This window comes from Entelurus aequoreus, linkage group LG24, assembly GCF_033978785.1.
Source record: "Entelurus aequoreus isolate RoL-2023_Sb linkage group LG24, RoL_Eaeq_v1.1, whole genome shotgun sequence".
Lineage (NCBI taxonomy): Eukaryota > Metazoa > Chordata > Actinopteri > Syngnathiformes > Syngnathidae > Entelurus > Entelurus aequoreus.
In genome coordinates this window covers 10,421,743-10,439,426 of record NC_084754.1, presented here as the reverse complement: position 1 = coordinate 10,439,426, position 17,684 = coordinate 10,421,743, and the positions used below count along the sequence as shown (strand labels likewise).

The following is a 17,684-nucleotide window of genomic DNA, read 5'->3' as shown; positions in this document are numbered from 1 at the left end:
ACCCCAATTCCAACCCTTGACGCTAAGTGCCAAGCAGGGAGGTAATGGGTCCCATTTTTATAGTCTTTGGTATGACTTGAACTCATGACCTACCTATCTCAGGGCGGACACTCTAACCACAAGGCCACTGAGCAGGTTGTTTCAATTAATCATTTAATGAATAAACTAATAACTAACAATAAATCATGAAATCTGGACCTAACTTCTGCGCTACATTAGAGCACACATGAGAGCGGTGGTGTGTCGGTGCCATGATCTGTGTAACGGCAACAGCGGAGAGTTTTTTAATTTTTTATTGCACACATGTTCAAAGTGCAATTTCAATGATGATAATGTGGTTTTAATGGAAATAAATGAAGGTTATGGCAATAACTTTATTTGAACTATTTTCCCCAAAATAAACACTTGAAACATTGATTACACTTTCATTAAATCACAAGCTGAAGCAATATTGCTGATAAAAGCCTCAAACCAGTGCAACTTTTGCCGTAGCTTTTTTGAAACATCTGCCGTAAATTTAGCCATTTTAGCCCACAAACATCCCAATGGACTCATTGGAAGGTTTCTGAAATGTTTCATGTAGTGTATACATGTCAAACAATTGGAAATGGGATCTGGATTTCCCATTCTCCTGAGCAAGAATTAACACGGAAATTGAACACCATTAAATTACAGGAGAAGAAGACAAAACCAGTTGTGCGAGGGAGTGAAGGCCATGATTGTTGGACTGATGAGGAGACAAATTCCTGCTGTTGAAAGTCGTAACAAATTCTAAGTACACTGTAGAGATTCATCTGTATGAACTTTTCATACAATGATTGGTGTGACACAAATAATCACGCTCATCTGTACTATCACAATATTGTTAAGACTTGCTGACAATATGCGTCACTCTTTGGAGGCACAAAAACATCTTTATTGTCATTTGATTGGCAAAATAAATCACACCGTAAAACTTATACAAATTTAAACGTGAACTGTTACCATAACAATCTAACTGTTATCAGAATTTATTGGGAAAGACTTTATAATCACCGCATACAGTTCAGTATAGTAGTGTTTTTTCATGCAGAAGAAGCCAAAATACAATAACAACATAGGAAAAGGATAACATACATACCTGTTTAAAAATAGTTCTTAGTGAATATCAGTAACATTCAGTAAAAATCCTAGTTTTACACCGATGCTTTTCCCATAAACTGTTCAGCTTGTATCCGTTATCTTCTATAACCAGAAATTCCATGTGATCGGATATAACCAAAAAGCCGAAAGAAGCAAAGCAAAGATACAGTAGTTTGTCTAATCATAGTTTTGACATGTCTTTCTTTGTCTGTTACGCTAAATAATTCAAAGGAAACGGCTTCTCTTCATCAGTGAGTCTTATCACTGAATATGGAAGTTGTTATAATTTAAACTCAGTGTTCTAGCATAAGGCGTTAGATACATCTTCAAATAATTACTTAATTCAGTTAAATACATAATTGTTATTAAATGTGTCATTTAATGTAAAATCACATTTAAATAATTATTTCATGATTCAATAAAATATTTCACGATTTATTCTACTGATTTATTTCATGATTTAATAATTTAACTAATGACACATTTAAATTATTATTGAAAAGATGTATTTATTTAATTTTGTCCAAGTCAGTGGGCGGGATCTCAACACCTGATTGGCCTGGATTTGTGTTAGCCCCGCCCACTGACTTTGACGGGGGAGTTTGACAGATTAAAATAATATTGATAAATGTGTTTCATCCGTTAAACTCCCCAATCAAAATCAGCAGGCGGTACTAACACAAATCTAGTCCAATCATTGCTTTGCTCTGAAGCCTGGAACTTTGGAAGTCTTTTGGCAGCGAAAGAGGTTACACTCTACTTTTTCGGGAGTTGGTGGAGGATATTTTAAGACCTTGCGGAATATGTGGAAGCAAGACCTGCTGACTCAGCGCATGTAGCAGTTGAAGTAGAGGAATTATGTGTAAGAGTTATTTCTGCACTTTTAGACCAGGATATTGTCCAATCTCTGCTTCTTTGGTCAAAATTCTGCTGATTAGGCCTAGTGCTGCTCACAGACTTTGATGGTTAAATTTGACTGATAAAATACATTCAAATGGGACACAATTAAATAAATAATACCTGAAATTGTAATTAAATCACGAAACAATTAATTATATATCAAATTAAATTTCCTCCGGATGAATTCAAACAAAACAGAAACTCTGATAATTGCCCCCGATATAAAGATCCCCCTGATCAAGAAGTCCCTTGGTGCTCTGGGTGCATCCGTTAAAAGCAGCCTCAGAAACCTTGGGGTTGTGTTGGATCAGTCCATGTCTTTGAAGGGTCACTGTCGTCAACTGACCAAAAACTGTTTTTATCATCTCAGAAATATTCCTAAAGTGAGAAATTTGTTGTCAAAATTGGATCTCGAAATGATCATTCACGCGTTCATTTTGTCTCGTATTGACTATTGCAATTCTCTCTTCACCCTTTTCAACAAGTCAACGCTAAAGAGACTTCAGACTGTACAAGATGCGGCTGCCAGACTCTTGACTGGTGCACCCAGAACAGCCCATATTACCCCCATTTTATCCAGTCTTCATTGGCTTCCAGTTAAATTCCACATTGAGTTTAAAATTTTAGTCCTGACATTCCGTGCGTTGCATGGTGGGGCCCCTCAGTACATCACTGACTTGTTATGCCCCTACTCTTCAGGGCAGGGTCTTCTAAAGATCCCGAAAACTTGTTTCAAAACCCGTGGAGACCTGGCATTCCAGGCTAAAGCTCCCAGACTCTGGAACAGTTTGCACCAGTCCCTCCATGTGATCTTGACTGTGTTGTTACTTTTAAGAAACGTTTGAAAACTTCTCTTTTTGGTAAAGCTTTTAGTTAATGCACCTTTTAACTATAATTTTTAATCCACTTTGTATCCTTTTTATGATGTTGCCCCTGTTTTTGTAAATTTAATTGTTGTTTTACTTCATTTATACAGCGCTTTGTGATTTTATCTGTGAAAAGCGCTTTAGAAATAAGATTTACTTACTTACTAAGTAGTAAAATAAAAGATTGAATCGTAAAATAATCAACTAAATCATGAAATAATGAAATCAATAATTAAATATTAAATAATTAAATTGAATTTGATACAAATAAATATTGACATGTTTGAAAACACATTCATGTATTTTAATTCCAAATACAATTAATTAATGATAGATTTCAGTAATTATTTCAATATGTATTTATTCATTTAATTTTGGCCTTCCATACTTGTAGAATATTGAGAATGGCATAAATAAGTACATCCTTTTTGTACATGTTTATTAGTTCATGATGTCCACTCAAGTGGAAGGGCGCCATCACTGCCATGGCACCAGTTATGATTGGCACCTTCCAACAGGAAATCAACTATTCACCAGCCCTCCTAGCAAGGCCAGCAGCCACAGAATTATGTCCAAATTATTGCTGTCATAGGCCCTTAGAGGGGAAGCGGGGCCGCGACACATGAGGCAACAGCAGGATACATCGTGTTAGCGAATTTCCCTTTCAAATATTCCACCGGAGCTGCGGAATGACAGGCTGTTTGTTTTGGCCGACCATCAAGCGAACGGAGGAGCAGCCGCTGTCACGTTTATTTTAGCAAGAAACACAAGCTCGGGAGATTGGTAGATTACCAATTGTCTGAACGGTGAAATTTAGAGATACGGCATCAATTTTTTTGTCGGAACAAGCAAAGCATAACTCGAGGCACGTATGAGTCAGGCAAGCTTTTTTTCTCATTTATACCAAATATTCCACTGGGATCACGCTTGGTAGTAATTAAATTAGCACACTGCTCGAAGGCATGCTGCACAGAATCCTACTTTGTGGAATTACCGCCAAAAAATTATCATTAATTGTCATGCATATTTGACATATACTCCATGTATCACTGCTTTAATCATCCAGTATGCACTTCCTCTCTCATAGTTAATGGAGAACATGCACAAAAGCTCAACAAACTTACTTTATAGGCGAGATCCTCCACTGCATTCACTGTTAATGTCATTAGTAGTTAAAAGGCTCTGTGGTGGTCTGCTTTTCAAGCACACTCTCACAGTAATGAGTGGTGGTTTCTGGCACAAAGCTCCCCCAGTGTGTCATCCTTCATCCCTGCGGAGCAGCTGCAGCAGGACAGCATCCTTTTAGCGGCCTAACAACGTTCCTACCCGACAACCTCGAGTGGCTGGCAGTGACAAAAGAAAAATTCCACTTGAAAATGTCTTTTCTCCTGAATCTATTCAGAAAGAGCTTTTGTTTCGTGAATATTGCTGCACAACCCAGTAATGTTTTTTTGTTTTTTTTCTTCGGGATTTGACAGCATGGGGCAACCTGGGAAACGTCCTGAAGAACCAGGGCAAGATGGAGGAGGCGGAACAAGCGTACAGAAATGCGCTTCATTTTCGCAGCAATATGGCGGACATGCTGTATAACCTGTGAGTAGTTTTTTATTGAACCTACCAGTTAATTCTTCTAATTCTTCTTTGCATCTTTACAATGTGTTCTTTCAAGAGTTCAGTTGGAAATTTACAAAATAGAAAAGTTGAGGACAACATTAGGTCTAAACGTGGGGACGGCGTGGCGAAGTTGGTAGAGTGGCCGTGCCAGCAATCGGAGGGTTGCTGGTTACCGGGGTTAAATCCCCACCTTCTACCATCCTAGTCACGTCCGTTGTGTCCTTGGGCAAGACACTTCACCCTTGCTCCTGATGGGTGCTGGTAGCGCCTTGCATGGCAGCTCCTGCCATCAGTGTGTGAATGTGTGTGTGAATGGGTGAATGTGGAAATACTGTCAAAGCGCTTTGAGTACCTTGAAGGTAGAAAAGCGCTATACAAGTATAACCCATTTATTTATTATCATTATTAAACCAGTGGCGGGCTGTCCGTTTCCCACCTAGGCCTTCAGTGATGTCCGACCTCAATATTTACCTCTCAAAATGCCATAATTTATGTCACCACATGACCATTGCTGGAGAAATACCATACAGGAACACATTTACTCCTCCTATCCGGGAAATCGCAAAAAGCCGCTGCCTGACCAGGGCTCAGAAAATCTGCAAAGACTCCTCCCGCCCCCACCAAGGACTGTTTTCACTGCTGGACTCTAGAAAGAGGTTCCGCAGCCTCCGAAGCAGAACCTCCAGGTTCTGTAACAGCTTCTTCCCTCAGGCCGTAAGACTCTTGAACGCATCATAATTAAATCATCCCCTCAACTCCCCCCAAAATGGATTAACTCACTGGAATAAAAAAGACAATATAACATGCATCCATAAACGTGGACGCATGTGAAAAAGTGCAATATATTTATCTGTACAGTAATCTTTTTATTTATTTATATATATTTATTTATTTTATATATATGTATTTATATATTATTTATATATATTTATTTATTTATATATGCACCTTATTGCTTTTTTATACTGCACTACCATGAGCTTATGTAACGAAATGTCGTTCTTATCTGTGCTGTAAAGTTCAAATTTGAATGACAATAAAAAAGGAAGTCTAAGTCTAAGTCTATATGTTCCCCTAGTGTCCAAATAACTCTAAATTAAGTCTTTGTTACTTTAATAAGCAACTAATTAATGGTGAATATGTTCCCCATACTTAAGTGTTGCCATGTTTATTTACATACCTTAATTGTTTCCAAACGGTGTCTGTAACACGGCAGTAAAAACGGGTGATCAAACGAAACAGAAGTCATTGTATGAACAAAATCTTCCCAATCAGTTGACTTTGTCCCCGGTGTGTGTTGACACACAACTGTGTGTGCTCCATCAACTGAAGGAGCTCCCTTCCTACACGTTCCATTGATCACTACTCTATTCCCAAAGGAGGTGTCCTCTTGCCTGGTCTTTTCCCTGCGGTGCTCTGTATCTGACAGCTATAAGTGGTGAGGTGGGAGCCAGAGGCAAACACAGAACATCCCCAGCCAATGATGACAGTACATTAACTGTAGATAGATCTACAGATGCAGAACACATACACTGTTAGGGCGGGGGTCAGCAACCTGCGGCTCTAGAGCCACGTGGAGCTTTTTTTTAAATGTATGGAAATGGAAAAAATATGGGATGAAAAATAAAAAATGTTGTTGTAATATGGCTTCTGTAGGAGGACAAACACGACACAAACCTTCTTAATTGTTAGAAAGCCCACTGTTTAATACGTTTGTGTTTATGTTTCACTGGTGGGAGTATTTGGCGAGCGCCGTTTTGTCCTACAAATTTCAGCGGCCGTTGAACTCACCATTGTGTGGACTGGGACTCAACAGTTTGTTTACATGTATAACTTTCTCCGACGCTGCCACAGAAAGATGTGTTTTATGCCACTCCTTCTTTGTCTCATTTTGTCCACCAAATGTTTTATACTGTGCGTGAATGCACAAAGGTGAGCTTTGTTGATGTTGTTTACTTGTTGGAGTGTTTGGTCACTGCATGACTGCAAGCTGATCAATGCTAACATGCTATTTAGGCTAGCCGTATGTACATATTGCATCACTATGCCTCGTTTGTAGGCATATTAGACCTCATTTACTTTGCTTTACTTATGTCCTCTGTCTATTTAATTTATATTTGCATGTCTCATGGCACATTACCTGTGTGTAATATTGGCTGCATTTCTGATAGTTGTTAGTGTGCCATGTTGTTCCAGACCACAGCGAACGTTACCATGTTGCTCTAGACCACAGCAAACGTTACCATGTTGTTCCAGACCACAGCAAATGTTAGCCAGCTTGCAAATATTGTGATAAATCCATTAGAAGAAGACAGCCTGTCGTTTCCTTTAACTTGGACACACACATCTATACTTTTGGCCATTCTAAGACAGTCATTTCCAGGAGTTATCTCACGCTCTGAGAAGTTTTACTAATGTTTTCCATGTTGTAAAAATGTGTAGAATAAATATTGGTAACACTTTTATTATGGGGAACATATTCTAAGTAACAGAGACTTAATTTAGAGTTATTTGGACACTAGGGGAACATATAACGGTAATAATTCTGAGGTTATTGAGGGAAGACTCTTAGTTAATGGTTTACTGGTTGTATAATAAGGCCATGCAGAATAAGGCATTAATAAGTACTTAATAATGACTAATTAAGAGCCAATATGTTACTAATTTGCATGTTAATAAGCAACTAATTAATGGTGAATATGTTCTTTATACTAATGTGTTACCTAAATATTATATTTCAATATTTCTGTCAACGAAGATTTCGTCAGCCTGCGACACATAGTCATTTTGATACTAGGCTAATATAGCTAATTAGCTACTTACATCATTATAACACTTATGTAAGTCTTTTAAGTTTTTGTGGCTCCTGACAGATTACTTTTTTTGTATTTGTGGTCCAACATGGCTCTTTCAACATTTTGGGTTGCCGACCCCTGTGTTAGGGCAAATCTAGAGAAAAAGCTTAGATGAAGAAATGTTTTCTTTTTCACTTCGGATTCCAACGGAACTGTCACCCATTCCACTTGAAGAAACGTGTCCCGTGTCCTATTATAACAAAGTGCATGTTTATATTTTAACACATGGAATCTTGTTTTGTTGTTGCAGTGGTTTGCTGCTTCAGGAGAGCAGCAAGTTCTCCGAGGCGCTTCACTACTACAAGCTGGCCATTGGGAGCCGGCCAACTCTGGCCTGTAAGTACAGCTTTTCCTTTTATTGACAATCTCCAGCTCTGGCGGTTGCAGCCGTACCGTGTCCAGGCAACGGTGAACACAGGCTGTGGTTATGTGAGGCCAGCGGAATAGGTGGCAAAGGGCAGCTGGTCTACAGCTGGTGCGTTCAGTTGCCAAGTCAACACATGAACAAGCGAACGCATGATGTCATTTATGATTAATTCGAGCAGGAAGTTATTTTCCTCCGCGCCTACTTTTCCATGTGATCGGCTTCATTTGGGAGGATTTTATTAGCTGCTACACCTGGGTTTAATTTCCCCGCAAGGGTATCTTATCTTCACTGCATGATGATTACAAATGCCTGCCAATTTTACCACATCTTGATAACAGAATAAATTAGCTCCCGATAGTTCTTGCCATCGGTCAATGACAGATAAACAGAAAGTCCTAAATGTCTGTTCCCTCTGCCCTGAATTAATTAAAGATCCAATCCTGATCACAGTCAGACTAGAACATTTCAATTCGGCGTGCAATTATCTTGTCCGTTAGCCGATAACTGAGGTAATTAATTAACTTGAGCTGCAGACATCTCGGAGGCAGGAGGAGAATGTTATCTTTTCTACTTACTGCCGTTCCTCACTGCCTAATGAAAGCAGCGGGGCAAAATATTGCTATTTTTATTTGATATGACTCTCTTGTATTAGAACGTATAGGCATGAGGGGAGCAATATAAGTTGGTGTTTGAGCCTCCATGCGTTACTAAATTGTGTCAATTGATGCATTTTCATGTCAAATGGAATGACAGAGAATGTTATTCTTCATAAACTTCAAATCTGTGTTTGTGCTATTGGTGAGAAAAAGAACATTTCAATCACCTAAATACCTTACAGGAGACTTTTTGAAGGGGACCTCTGATAATTGTAATTTACATTTAACACACTTTCTTGCGGTCCAGATAATGTGTACTAGATATGATTTGGTGTACATTTTGAGCAAATTTTGCTCCACTGTCACTTTTATAACTACCGCGTTGTGTTGTAATAAAGCCGCACCCACCAAATTTTTTTCTAGGGATGTCCGATAATGGCTTTTTGCCGATATCCGATATTCCGATATTGTCCAACTCTTTAATTACCGATACCGATATCAACCGATACCGATATATACAGTTGTGGAATTAACACATTATTATGCCTAATTTGGACAACCAGGTATGGTGAAGATAAGGTCCTTTTTTTAAAAATTTATAAAATAAAATAAGTTAAATAAATTAAAAGCATTTTCTTGAATAAAAAAGAAAGTAAAACAATATAAAAACAGTTACATAGAAATTAGTAATTAATGAAAGTGAGTAAAATTAACTGTTAAAGGTTAGTACTATTAGTGGACCAGCAGCACGCACAATCATGTGTGCTTACGGACTGTATCCCTTGCAGACTGTATTGATATATAACGTTGGAACCAGAATATTAATAACAGAAAGAAACAACCCTTTTGCGTGAATGAGTGTGAATGAGTTTAAATGGGGGAGGGAGGTTTTTTGGGTTGGTGCACTAATTGTAAGTGTATTTTGTGTTTTTTATGTTGATTTAATTTTTAAAAAAAACAATACCGATATTTTCCGATATTACATTTTAAAGCATTTATCGGCCGATAATATCGGCAGGCCAATATTATCGGACATCTCTAATTTGTACACATATTAGCCGCATGGAACTATAAGCCACAGATATATCCCGGTATGAACGATTTTATAAATGTTAATTTCCATACTTTTAAGTGTTTCCAAACGTTACCTGTCACAAGGCAGTAAAACGGCCGATCAAACAAAACCGAAGTCATCGTCATGGACCCACTAGCTGCGGAAGCTACTTCTCCAATCAGAAACTTGTAGGAACCTTCTTTCAGGAACCTAGAAAAATGTGTGTAAATATATATTTGTGTGGGCCTTGGAATTTAAAGAAGTAAATTAATCTTGCGGTGCGTTTCTTTTGTTCCGTTTCCCAACCAGCGGCCTACTTGAACACAGGCATCATCCTGATGAATCAGGGCCGCCTGGAAGAGTCCAAGCGCACCTTCCTCACCTGTGCCGACATCCCAGACGAGAACCTTAAGGACCCCCACGCCCACAAGAGCTCGGTCACCAGCTGCCTGTACAACCTGGGAAAGCAGCTCCATGAGCAAGGATACCAAGAGGTGGAGACTCAAATCATGTTTTTGATTTAATTTTTACCAGTGATTGCACAAAGCAATAAAAGTTGCAATAACTTTAGATTGTTACCGTCACTGTAAAATGCTCACAATATATACTGTACCAACAAAAAAGGAGCATTTTATTATGTTTTATGATCCCGTTCTATTAAAAAGCAGGCTAGTGAAAGCAAGTAAGCGTATAAATCCCAAATGTGCTTCCCCTCAGCTTGTGAATAGTAAGACCCCCAGAGCAAACCCCTAATTAACAAGGATATTATATTAAGCGTTTAATTTGCTGCAACAATTATGCACAAACACATTTGATAAGAATACATTTAAAAATTCTTAAAGAGAATAATGTGCATGCTAGAAAATTAGTGGAGTGAAATGAAATGTAGGTAATAGCTTTCCTGGCTTTAAACAAAGCCCTACAGCAGTGATATTGAACTAGCTGCCTGGGGGCAGAATCCAGCCAGGAATGACACCATACCAGCCCCCAAGTTTAGTTCAAAACTTGTGAGACAAGCATTTTTGCAGCAAATTCCTAAAAACTTTCCTGTCATACTAGCCCCCAGGTTTAGTTCAAAACTTGTGAGACAAGCATTTTTGCAGCAAATTCCTAAAAACTTTCCTGTTGTATTGAGGAACTAGGACCACTGTAAACACATTGGCAGATGCTTGCATTGACATTTTAACCTTACTGGCAAACAAGGAACACTGTGGTCCAAACTTATGATTTAAAGAACTTAGGCATTCCTCAAGGCAACTGCTTAAAGGCCTACTGAAATGAATTGTTTTTATTTAAACGGGGATAGCAGATCTATTCTATGTGTCATACTTGATCATTTCGCAATATTGCCATTTAGTAGAGAACAACGACGATAAAGATCGCAACTTTTGGTATATGACAAAAAAAAGCCTTGCCCCTACCGGAAGTAGCGTGACGTAGTCAGTTGAACATTTCCGCAAAGTTCCCTATTGTTTACAGTGATGGCGGCCAGAAGTGAGAGCGATTCGGACCGAGAAAGCGACGATTTCTCCATTAATTTGAGCGAGGATGAAAGATTTGTGGATGAGGAAAGTGCAACTGAAGGACTAGTGGGGAGTGGAAGCGATTCAGATAGGGAAGATGCTGTGAGAGGCGGGTGGGACCTGATATTCAGCTGGGAATGACTACAACAGTAAATAAACACAAGACATATATATACTCTATTAGCCACAACACAACTAGGCTTGTATTTAATATGCCACAAATTAATCCTGCATAACAAACACCTAGGTGTTTGTTATGCTAGCTCCTAGCTCCTAGCTCCCATCCATATAACCCGCCAATACAATTCAAACACCTGCACAATACACACAATCACTCAGCCCAAAGGACCGTTCACCTAACCCAAGGTTCATAAAGCCACAAATTAATCCCGCATAACAAACACATTGGTGTTTGTTATGCTAGCTCATAGCTCCTAGCTCCTAGCTCCTAGCTCCCGTCCATATAACCCACCAATACAATTCAAACACCTGCACAACACACACAATCACTCAGCCCAAAGGACCGTTCACCTAACCCAAGGTTCATAAAGCTTATATATTTACCCAAAGTTACGTACGTGACACGCACGTATGGGCAAGCGTGAAATATTTGGAAGCGCAGCTGCGTACTCACGGTAGCACGTCTGCGTCTGTGTATCCAAATCAAAGTAATCCTGGTAATAGTCTCTGTTGTCCCAGTTCTCTACAGGCGTTTGTTAACGAAGTCAAAGTCCTCCTGGTAAGAGTCTCTGTTGTCCGAGTTCTTCGATCTTGACTGCATCTTTCGGGAATGTAAACAATGAAACACCGGCTGTGTTGTGTTGCTGACTTCCCTCGCAAAATACTCCGCTTCGCACCGACAACTTTCTTCTTTGCTTGCTCAGCTTCTTTCTCCATAATGCAATGAACAAATTGCAACAGATTCACCAACACAGATGTCCAGAATACTGTGGAATTATGAAATGAAAACAGAGCTATTTTGTATTGGCTTCAGTGGGGTACCCATACTTCTGTTTCACTGGCTACGTCACGCGCATACGTCATCATCCAAAGGCGTTTTCAACCGGAAGTTTAGCGGGAAATTTAAAATTGCACTTTATAAATTAACCCGGCCGTATTGGCATGTGTTGCAATGTTAAGATTTCATCATTGATATATAAACTATCAGACTGCGTGGTCGGTAGTAGTGGGTTTCAGTAGGCCTTTAAGTCCTCTCCTTTTTGGCAGCTAACTTTTTTTTTTGTACCATAGTTTATGTAACTAAGGTGTTGCAGTTTACTTCAGATGCAGTCAGTTGTCATTTGTTAAATTCCTTTAGTTATACCAGTGATGTTCCTCAAGGTTCTGTTTAAAGTCCTCTCTTTTTCACCATTTGGGCTACTCAACAGGTTCAGTTCAAAAAAGGTCCTTAAAAACAGCAAAGCAGTCCTTATCTTGAACAAATTAAAATACTAAAATCAAATGTCTACAAAACCCAAAACCAGTGAAGTTATCACGTTGTGTAAATCATAAATAAAAACAGAATACAATGATTTGCAAATCCTTTTCAACTTATATTCAATTGAATAGACTGTAAAGACAAAATATTTAATGTTCTAAATGAGAAATTTAATTTTTTTTTGTAAATAATCATTAACTTAGAATTTAATGGCAGCAACATATTGCAAAAAAGTTGGCACAGGGGCATTTTTACCACTGTGTTACATGGCCTTTCCTTTTAACAAGACTCAGTAAACATTTGGGAAATGAAGAGACCAATTTTTGAAGCTTTTCAGGTGGAATTATTTTCCATTCTTGCTTGATGTGCAGCTTATGTTGTTCAACAGTTCTCCGTTGTCGTATTTTACGCTTCATAATGTGCCACACATATTCAATGGGAGACAGTTCTGGACTACAGGCAGGCCAGTCTAGTACCCACACTATTTTACTATGAAGCCACACTGTTTTAACACGTGCAGAATGTGGCTTGATATTGTCTTGCTGAAATAAGCAGGGGCATCCATGAAAATTACTTTGCTTGGTTGGCAACATATGTTGCTCCAAAACCTGTATGTAACTTTCAACATTAATGGTGCCTTCACAGATGTGTAAGTTACCCATGCCTTGGGCACTAATACACCCCCATACCATTACAGATGCTGGCTTTTCAACTTTGTGCCTATAACAATCCGGATGGTTCTTTTCCTCTTTGTTCCGGAGGACACGACGTCCAGTTTCCAAAAACAATTTGAAATGTGGACTCGTCAGACCACAGAACACTTTTCCACGTATCAGTCCATCTTAGATGAGCTCTGGCCCAGCGAAGCCGGCTGCGTTTCTGGGTGTTGTTGATAAATGGCTTTCGCTTTGCATAGTAGAGTTTTAACTTGCACTTACAGATGTAGCGATGAACTGTAGTTACTGACAGTGGTTTTCTGAAGTGTTTCTGAGCCCATGTGGTGATATCCTTTACACACTGATGTCGCTTTTTGATGCAGTACCGACTGAGGGATCGAAGGTCACGGGCATTGCCGCTTGTGTGCAGTGATTTCTCCAGATTCTTTGAACCTTTTGATGATATTACGGACCGTAGATGGTGAAATCCCTAAATTCCTTGCAATAGCTCATTGAGAAATGTTGCTCTTAAACTGTTCGACAATTTGCTCACGCATTTGTTCACAAAGTTGTGACCCTCGCCCCATCCTTGTTTTTGAATGACTGAGCATTTCATGGACGCTGCTTGTATACCCAATCACGGCACCCACCTGTTCCCAATTAGCCTGTTCACATTTGGGAAGTTCCAAATAAGTGTTTGATGAACATTCCTCAACTTTCTCCGTTTTTTTTGCCACTCGTGCCAGCTTTTTTGTAACATGTTGCAGGCATCAAATTCCAAATGAGCTAATATATGGAAAAAATAACAACGTTTACCAGTTCGAACGTTAAGTATCTTGTCTTTGCAGTCTATTCAATTGAATATAGGTTGAAATGGATTTGCAAATCATTGTATTCTGTTTTTATTTACGATTTACACAACGAACCAACTTCACTGGTTTTGGGGTTTGTACTATAGAGGAGGCTGTTTCTCCGGAATATACACATTTAGACTTATAGTGAAGTGAGAAGTCCAGCCCCCGAGTCTTTAGCTTTCTGGAAGTGTGGCCCCCAATTCGGCATATTACACAAGAAGCGGTGCTGCTGTTCCAATTGAGAATAAAAGAGAGTCTCCATTTCACGCTGGAGAAAGCGAGCAGGCTGGAATCTGACCTCTTGACCACAGCATGAGCTTCAGCTGTAAACCAGTTCCAGATCCTTTGACCATTTCATATGTGGGGAAGTCCGAGGTAAATGGCCGCACCAAATACTCAGGATTTGAAACCGCACTCTGGTCATTTTAATAGCCGTGACACGGAGGACAGACCTTTCTTTCCTCCTCTGCTGTGTATCAACCAGCCTCCCAGCAACCCTCAATCCCACGTTTATGCATCTAATCCAGCCTTGGTCTCTAATGCAAACATCTCACACTTTCTTTTATTTTCTGTGTATCATTCGCAGGAGGCCCTGTCCGTCTTTAAAGAAGCAGTAAAGAAAATGCCAAGGCAATTTGCACCGCAGAGCCTGTATAACATGATGGGTAAGAGCAGCTTTTCATTCATTCATAGGTGAAAGCATTGCAGCTGTTGTTTTTCTCTGTGGCAGGAAAAAAACACTCAGCGGAACTGAAGCTAAGAGGTTAGATTAGGGAGGATGCAGTGTGTTGTAAATCATGCAGATGTTCTCCTGCTAATTTATGTTATGCTAATCTGTGTTACAGTAAAACCTGTAAAGTTATAGCAAAAATATAACTCTGGCGTCTAACACCTGAACTCCAACTGTACCATGGGAGACACCAGGGCTTAATTTATAAGTGTGCCTAGACCAGTGTTTTTCAACCACTAGTGTGCCGCGAGATACAGTCTGGTGTGCCGTGGGATATTATGTAATTTCACCTAATTGGGTTAAAAAAAATGTTGCAAACCAGTAATTATAACCCGCAAATAATGTGCCGTTGTTGAGTGTCTGTGCTGTCTAGAGCTCGGCAGAGTAACCGTGTAATACTTTTCCATATCAGTAGGTGGCAGCGGGTAGCTAATTGCTTAGTAGATGTCGGGAACATGGTTTGTCGTTTGGTGTGATCACAATATGCGGGAGGCAGTGTGCAGGTAAAACGGTATCTAATGCTTAAACTAAAAATAAACACAAGGTGAGTGCCCCTAAGAAAAGGCATTAAAGCTTAGGGATGGCTATGCAGAACGAAACTAAAACTGAACTGGCTGCAAAGTAAACAACAACTGAATGCTGGACGACAGCAAAGACTTACAGCGTGTGGAGCAGACGGCGTCCACAAAGTACATCCATACATGAAAATCAACAATATCCACACAAAGAAGGAAAGCGTCCGCACAACTTAAGTCGTCTTGATTGTGAAAACAAAGCAGGTGCGGGATTGGCGTTCAAGGAAGACATGAAACTGCTACAGGAAAATACCAACAAAACAGGATAAGCCACCAAAATGGGAGCGCAAGACAAGAACTAAAACACGACACACAGGAAAACACCAAAAACCTCCAAATAAATCACAACGTGGTGTGACAGGTCGTGACAGCACACCTACTTTGAGACAAGAGCTACAGTTATGCATGGTTGGTTATGGTTTAAAGTCATATCCAACACTTGCGAGAACGACTTTTTAATCGTCAATATCAGCTGCTGAGTTTCATTTTTCAATGATTTCTACTGGTTGTATGCCTCGGGGATTTTTTCAATGAAAAAAATGTGCCTTTGCTCAGAAAAGGTTGAAAAACACTGTCCTGGACAACAACGTAAAACATTGCGTAAGCACAAACATCAGAGTGTACGTCAAAAAAGTGTGCTGTGCTCACTTTGTATGCACTCTTCTCATTATACATCACACCTGCAGTGAATTGTGCACACAAGAGTTCCTCCCACCAACCATTAACGCTCATGCCAATTAGTTCATGAATATGGTGATGAGTTTAACGATCACGTGTTGGACTATAAATTTAGGAAGATAGACATGGCGACTCCAAAGAAGAAGGTGATATTTTTAGAGTTGTGATTATTACGCCAAGCACCATAACAATATTCTTTTTGTAGGGCTCAGTACCATCATTATGTCATGTTCAACAAAAAATAACAATTAGAATGTCAATATTCGACCAATTATAGTGTCAGCTGCACTGTGACTGAGAACTGTAAATGAGATGAAGACAACATGTGTACATTTTAGCCTTCTGTTTGCCAAATCTTTGTTCAAATAATGTTTTTAATTATTTATATATCCTTATTTTGTCAAGTAATGCAAAGCAGATATTTTGTTTAATGACAATAATGATCATCATGACAATATGTTAAGCTCTTTTTGGGAATTGGCGCACACACAAGATTATTTTAATAAATTATTGACAAAGTAAATGTGTTTTATAAAGTTTTTTATCTTTTAAAATATGTCCTATTAATAACAATTTTAACATAGTGCGTGTGTGTATGTAGCATGGCTGTGTGAGATACATTTAACTTGTCTGTCTTCATGAAAATGCAGAATATATTCTGATCATCACAACACCCTCAATACCTAATGTTACCATATCTGAGTTATTGTGCAGAAATATGGGGAAATAACTACAAATGTGTGTTTCATTCACTAGCGGTGTAACAAAAAATATCAATTAGAATAATACATTATGTTGGATATAGAGAACATACAACCCTTTTATTTATTAAATCACAATTATTGAAATTCAATGATTTGGTGCATTTGCAAACAGCTAAAATTATGTATAAAGCAATCTATAACCTGCTACCCAAGAATGTCCAACAATTCTTTGCAACAAAAGAGGAGAATTATAACCTTAGAGGAAAATCTTAATTTAAAACATTTGTATGCTCGTACAACACTTAAAGCCTTTAGCATATCCGTATGTGGAATTACATTATGGAATGGATTAACCAAAGAAATCAAACAAAGCACCAATATGATTCAGTTTAAGAGACTGTTCAAACTACAAGTGTTCACAAAGTACACAGAACAAGAATTATGATGAACATCTTGAACACTTTATTTCTTTTTTTTTGTTGAGACAAATATTATTTATGTATGTAATATCTCTTAGCTTACTATGGTATATTATGTATTTGTTCACTGTTCTGTTACAGAGAACAAGTAAATTGGATACAATTGCTTTGGGGGCGGTATACACTACCGTTCAAAAGTTTGGGGTCACATTGAAATGTCCTTATTTTTGAAGGAAAAGCCATGTTCTTTTCAATGAAGATAACTTTAAACTAGTCTTAACTTTAAAGAAATACACTCTATACATTGCTAATGTGGTAAATGACTATTCTAGCTGCAAATGTCTGGTTTTTGGTGCAATATCTACATAGGTGTATAGAGGCCCATTTCCAGCAACTATCACTCCAGTGTTCTAATGGTACAATGTGTTTGCTCATTGGCTCAGAAGGCTAATTGATGGTAAGAAAACCCTTGTGCAATCATGTTCACACATCTGAAAACAGTTTAGCTCGTTACAGAAGCTACGAAACTGACCTTCCTTTGAGCAGATTGAGTTTCTGGAGCATCACATTTGTGGGGTCAATTAAACGCTCAAAATGGCCAGAAAAAGAGAACTTTCATCTGAAACTCGACAGTCTATTCTTGTTCTTAGAAATTAAGGATATTCCACAAAATTGTTTGGGTGACCCCAAACTTTTGAACGGTAGTGTAGCTCGGTTGGTAGAGTGGCCGTGT

At 38.8% G+C, this 17,684-nt stretch overlaps 1 protein-coding gene across 2 annotated transcripts in view; it reads left to right on the top strand.

Moving 5' to 3' along the window:
- The window catches only part of tmtc2b (transmembrane O-mannosyltransferase targeting cadherins 2b), a 220,694-nt gene that overhangs the window by 148,787 nt on the left and 54,223 nt on the right, over positions 1-17,684 (top strand). For both annotated transcript variants that reach the window (XM_062036009.1, XM_062036008.1), the window contains 4 exons: positions 4,367-4,481; positions 7,608-7,693; positions 9,684-9,868; positions 14,432-14,510. In XM_062036009.1, the coding sequence (XP_061891993.1) occupies positions 4,367-4,481; positions 7,608-7,693; positions 9,684-9,868; positions 14,432-14,510 (465 nt within the window). The remainder of the gene's footprint in view (positions 1-4,366; positions 4,482-7,607; positions 7,694-9,683; positions 9,869-14,431; positions 14,511-17,684) is intronic.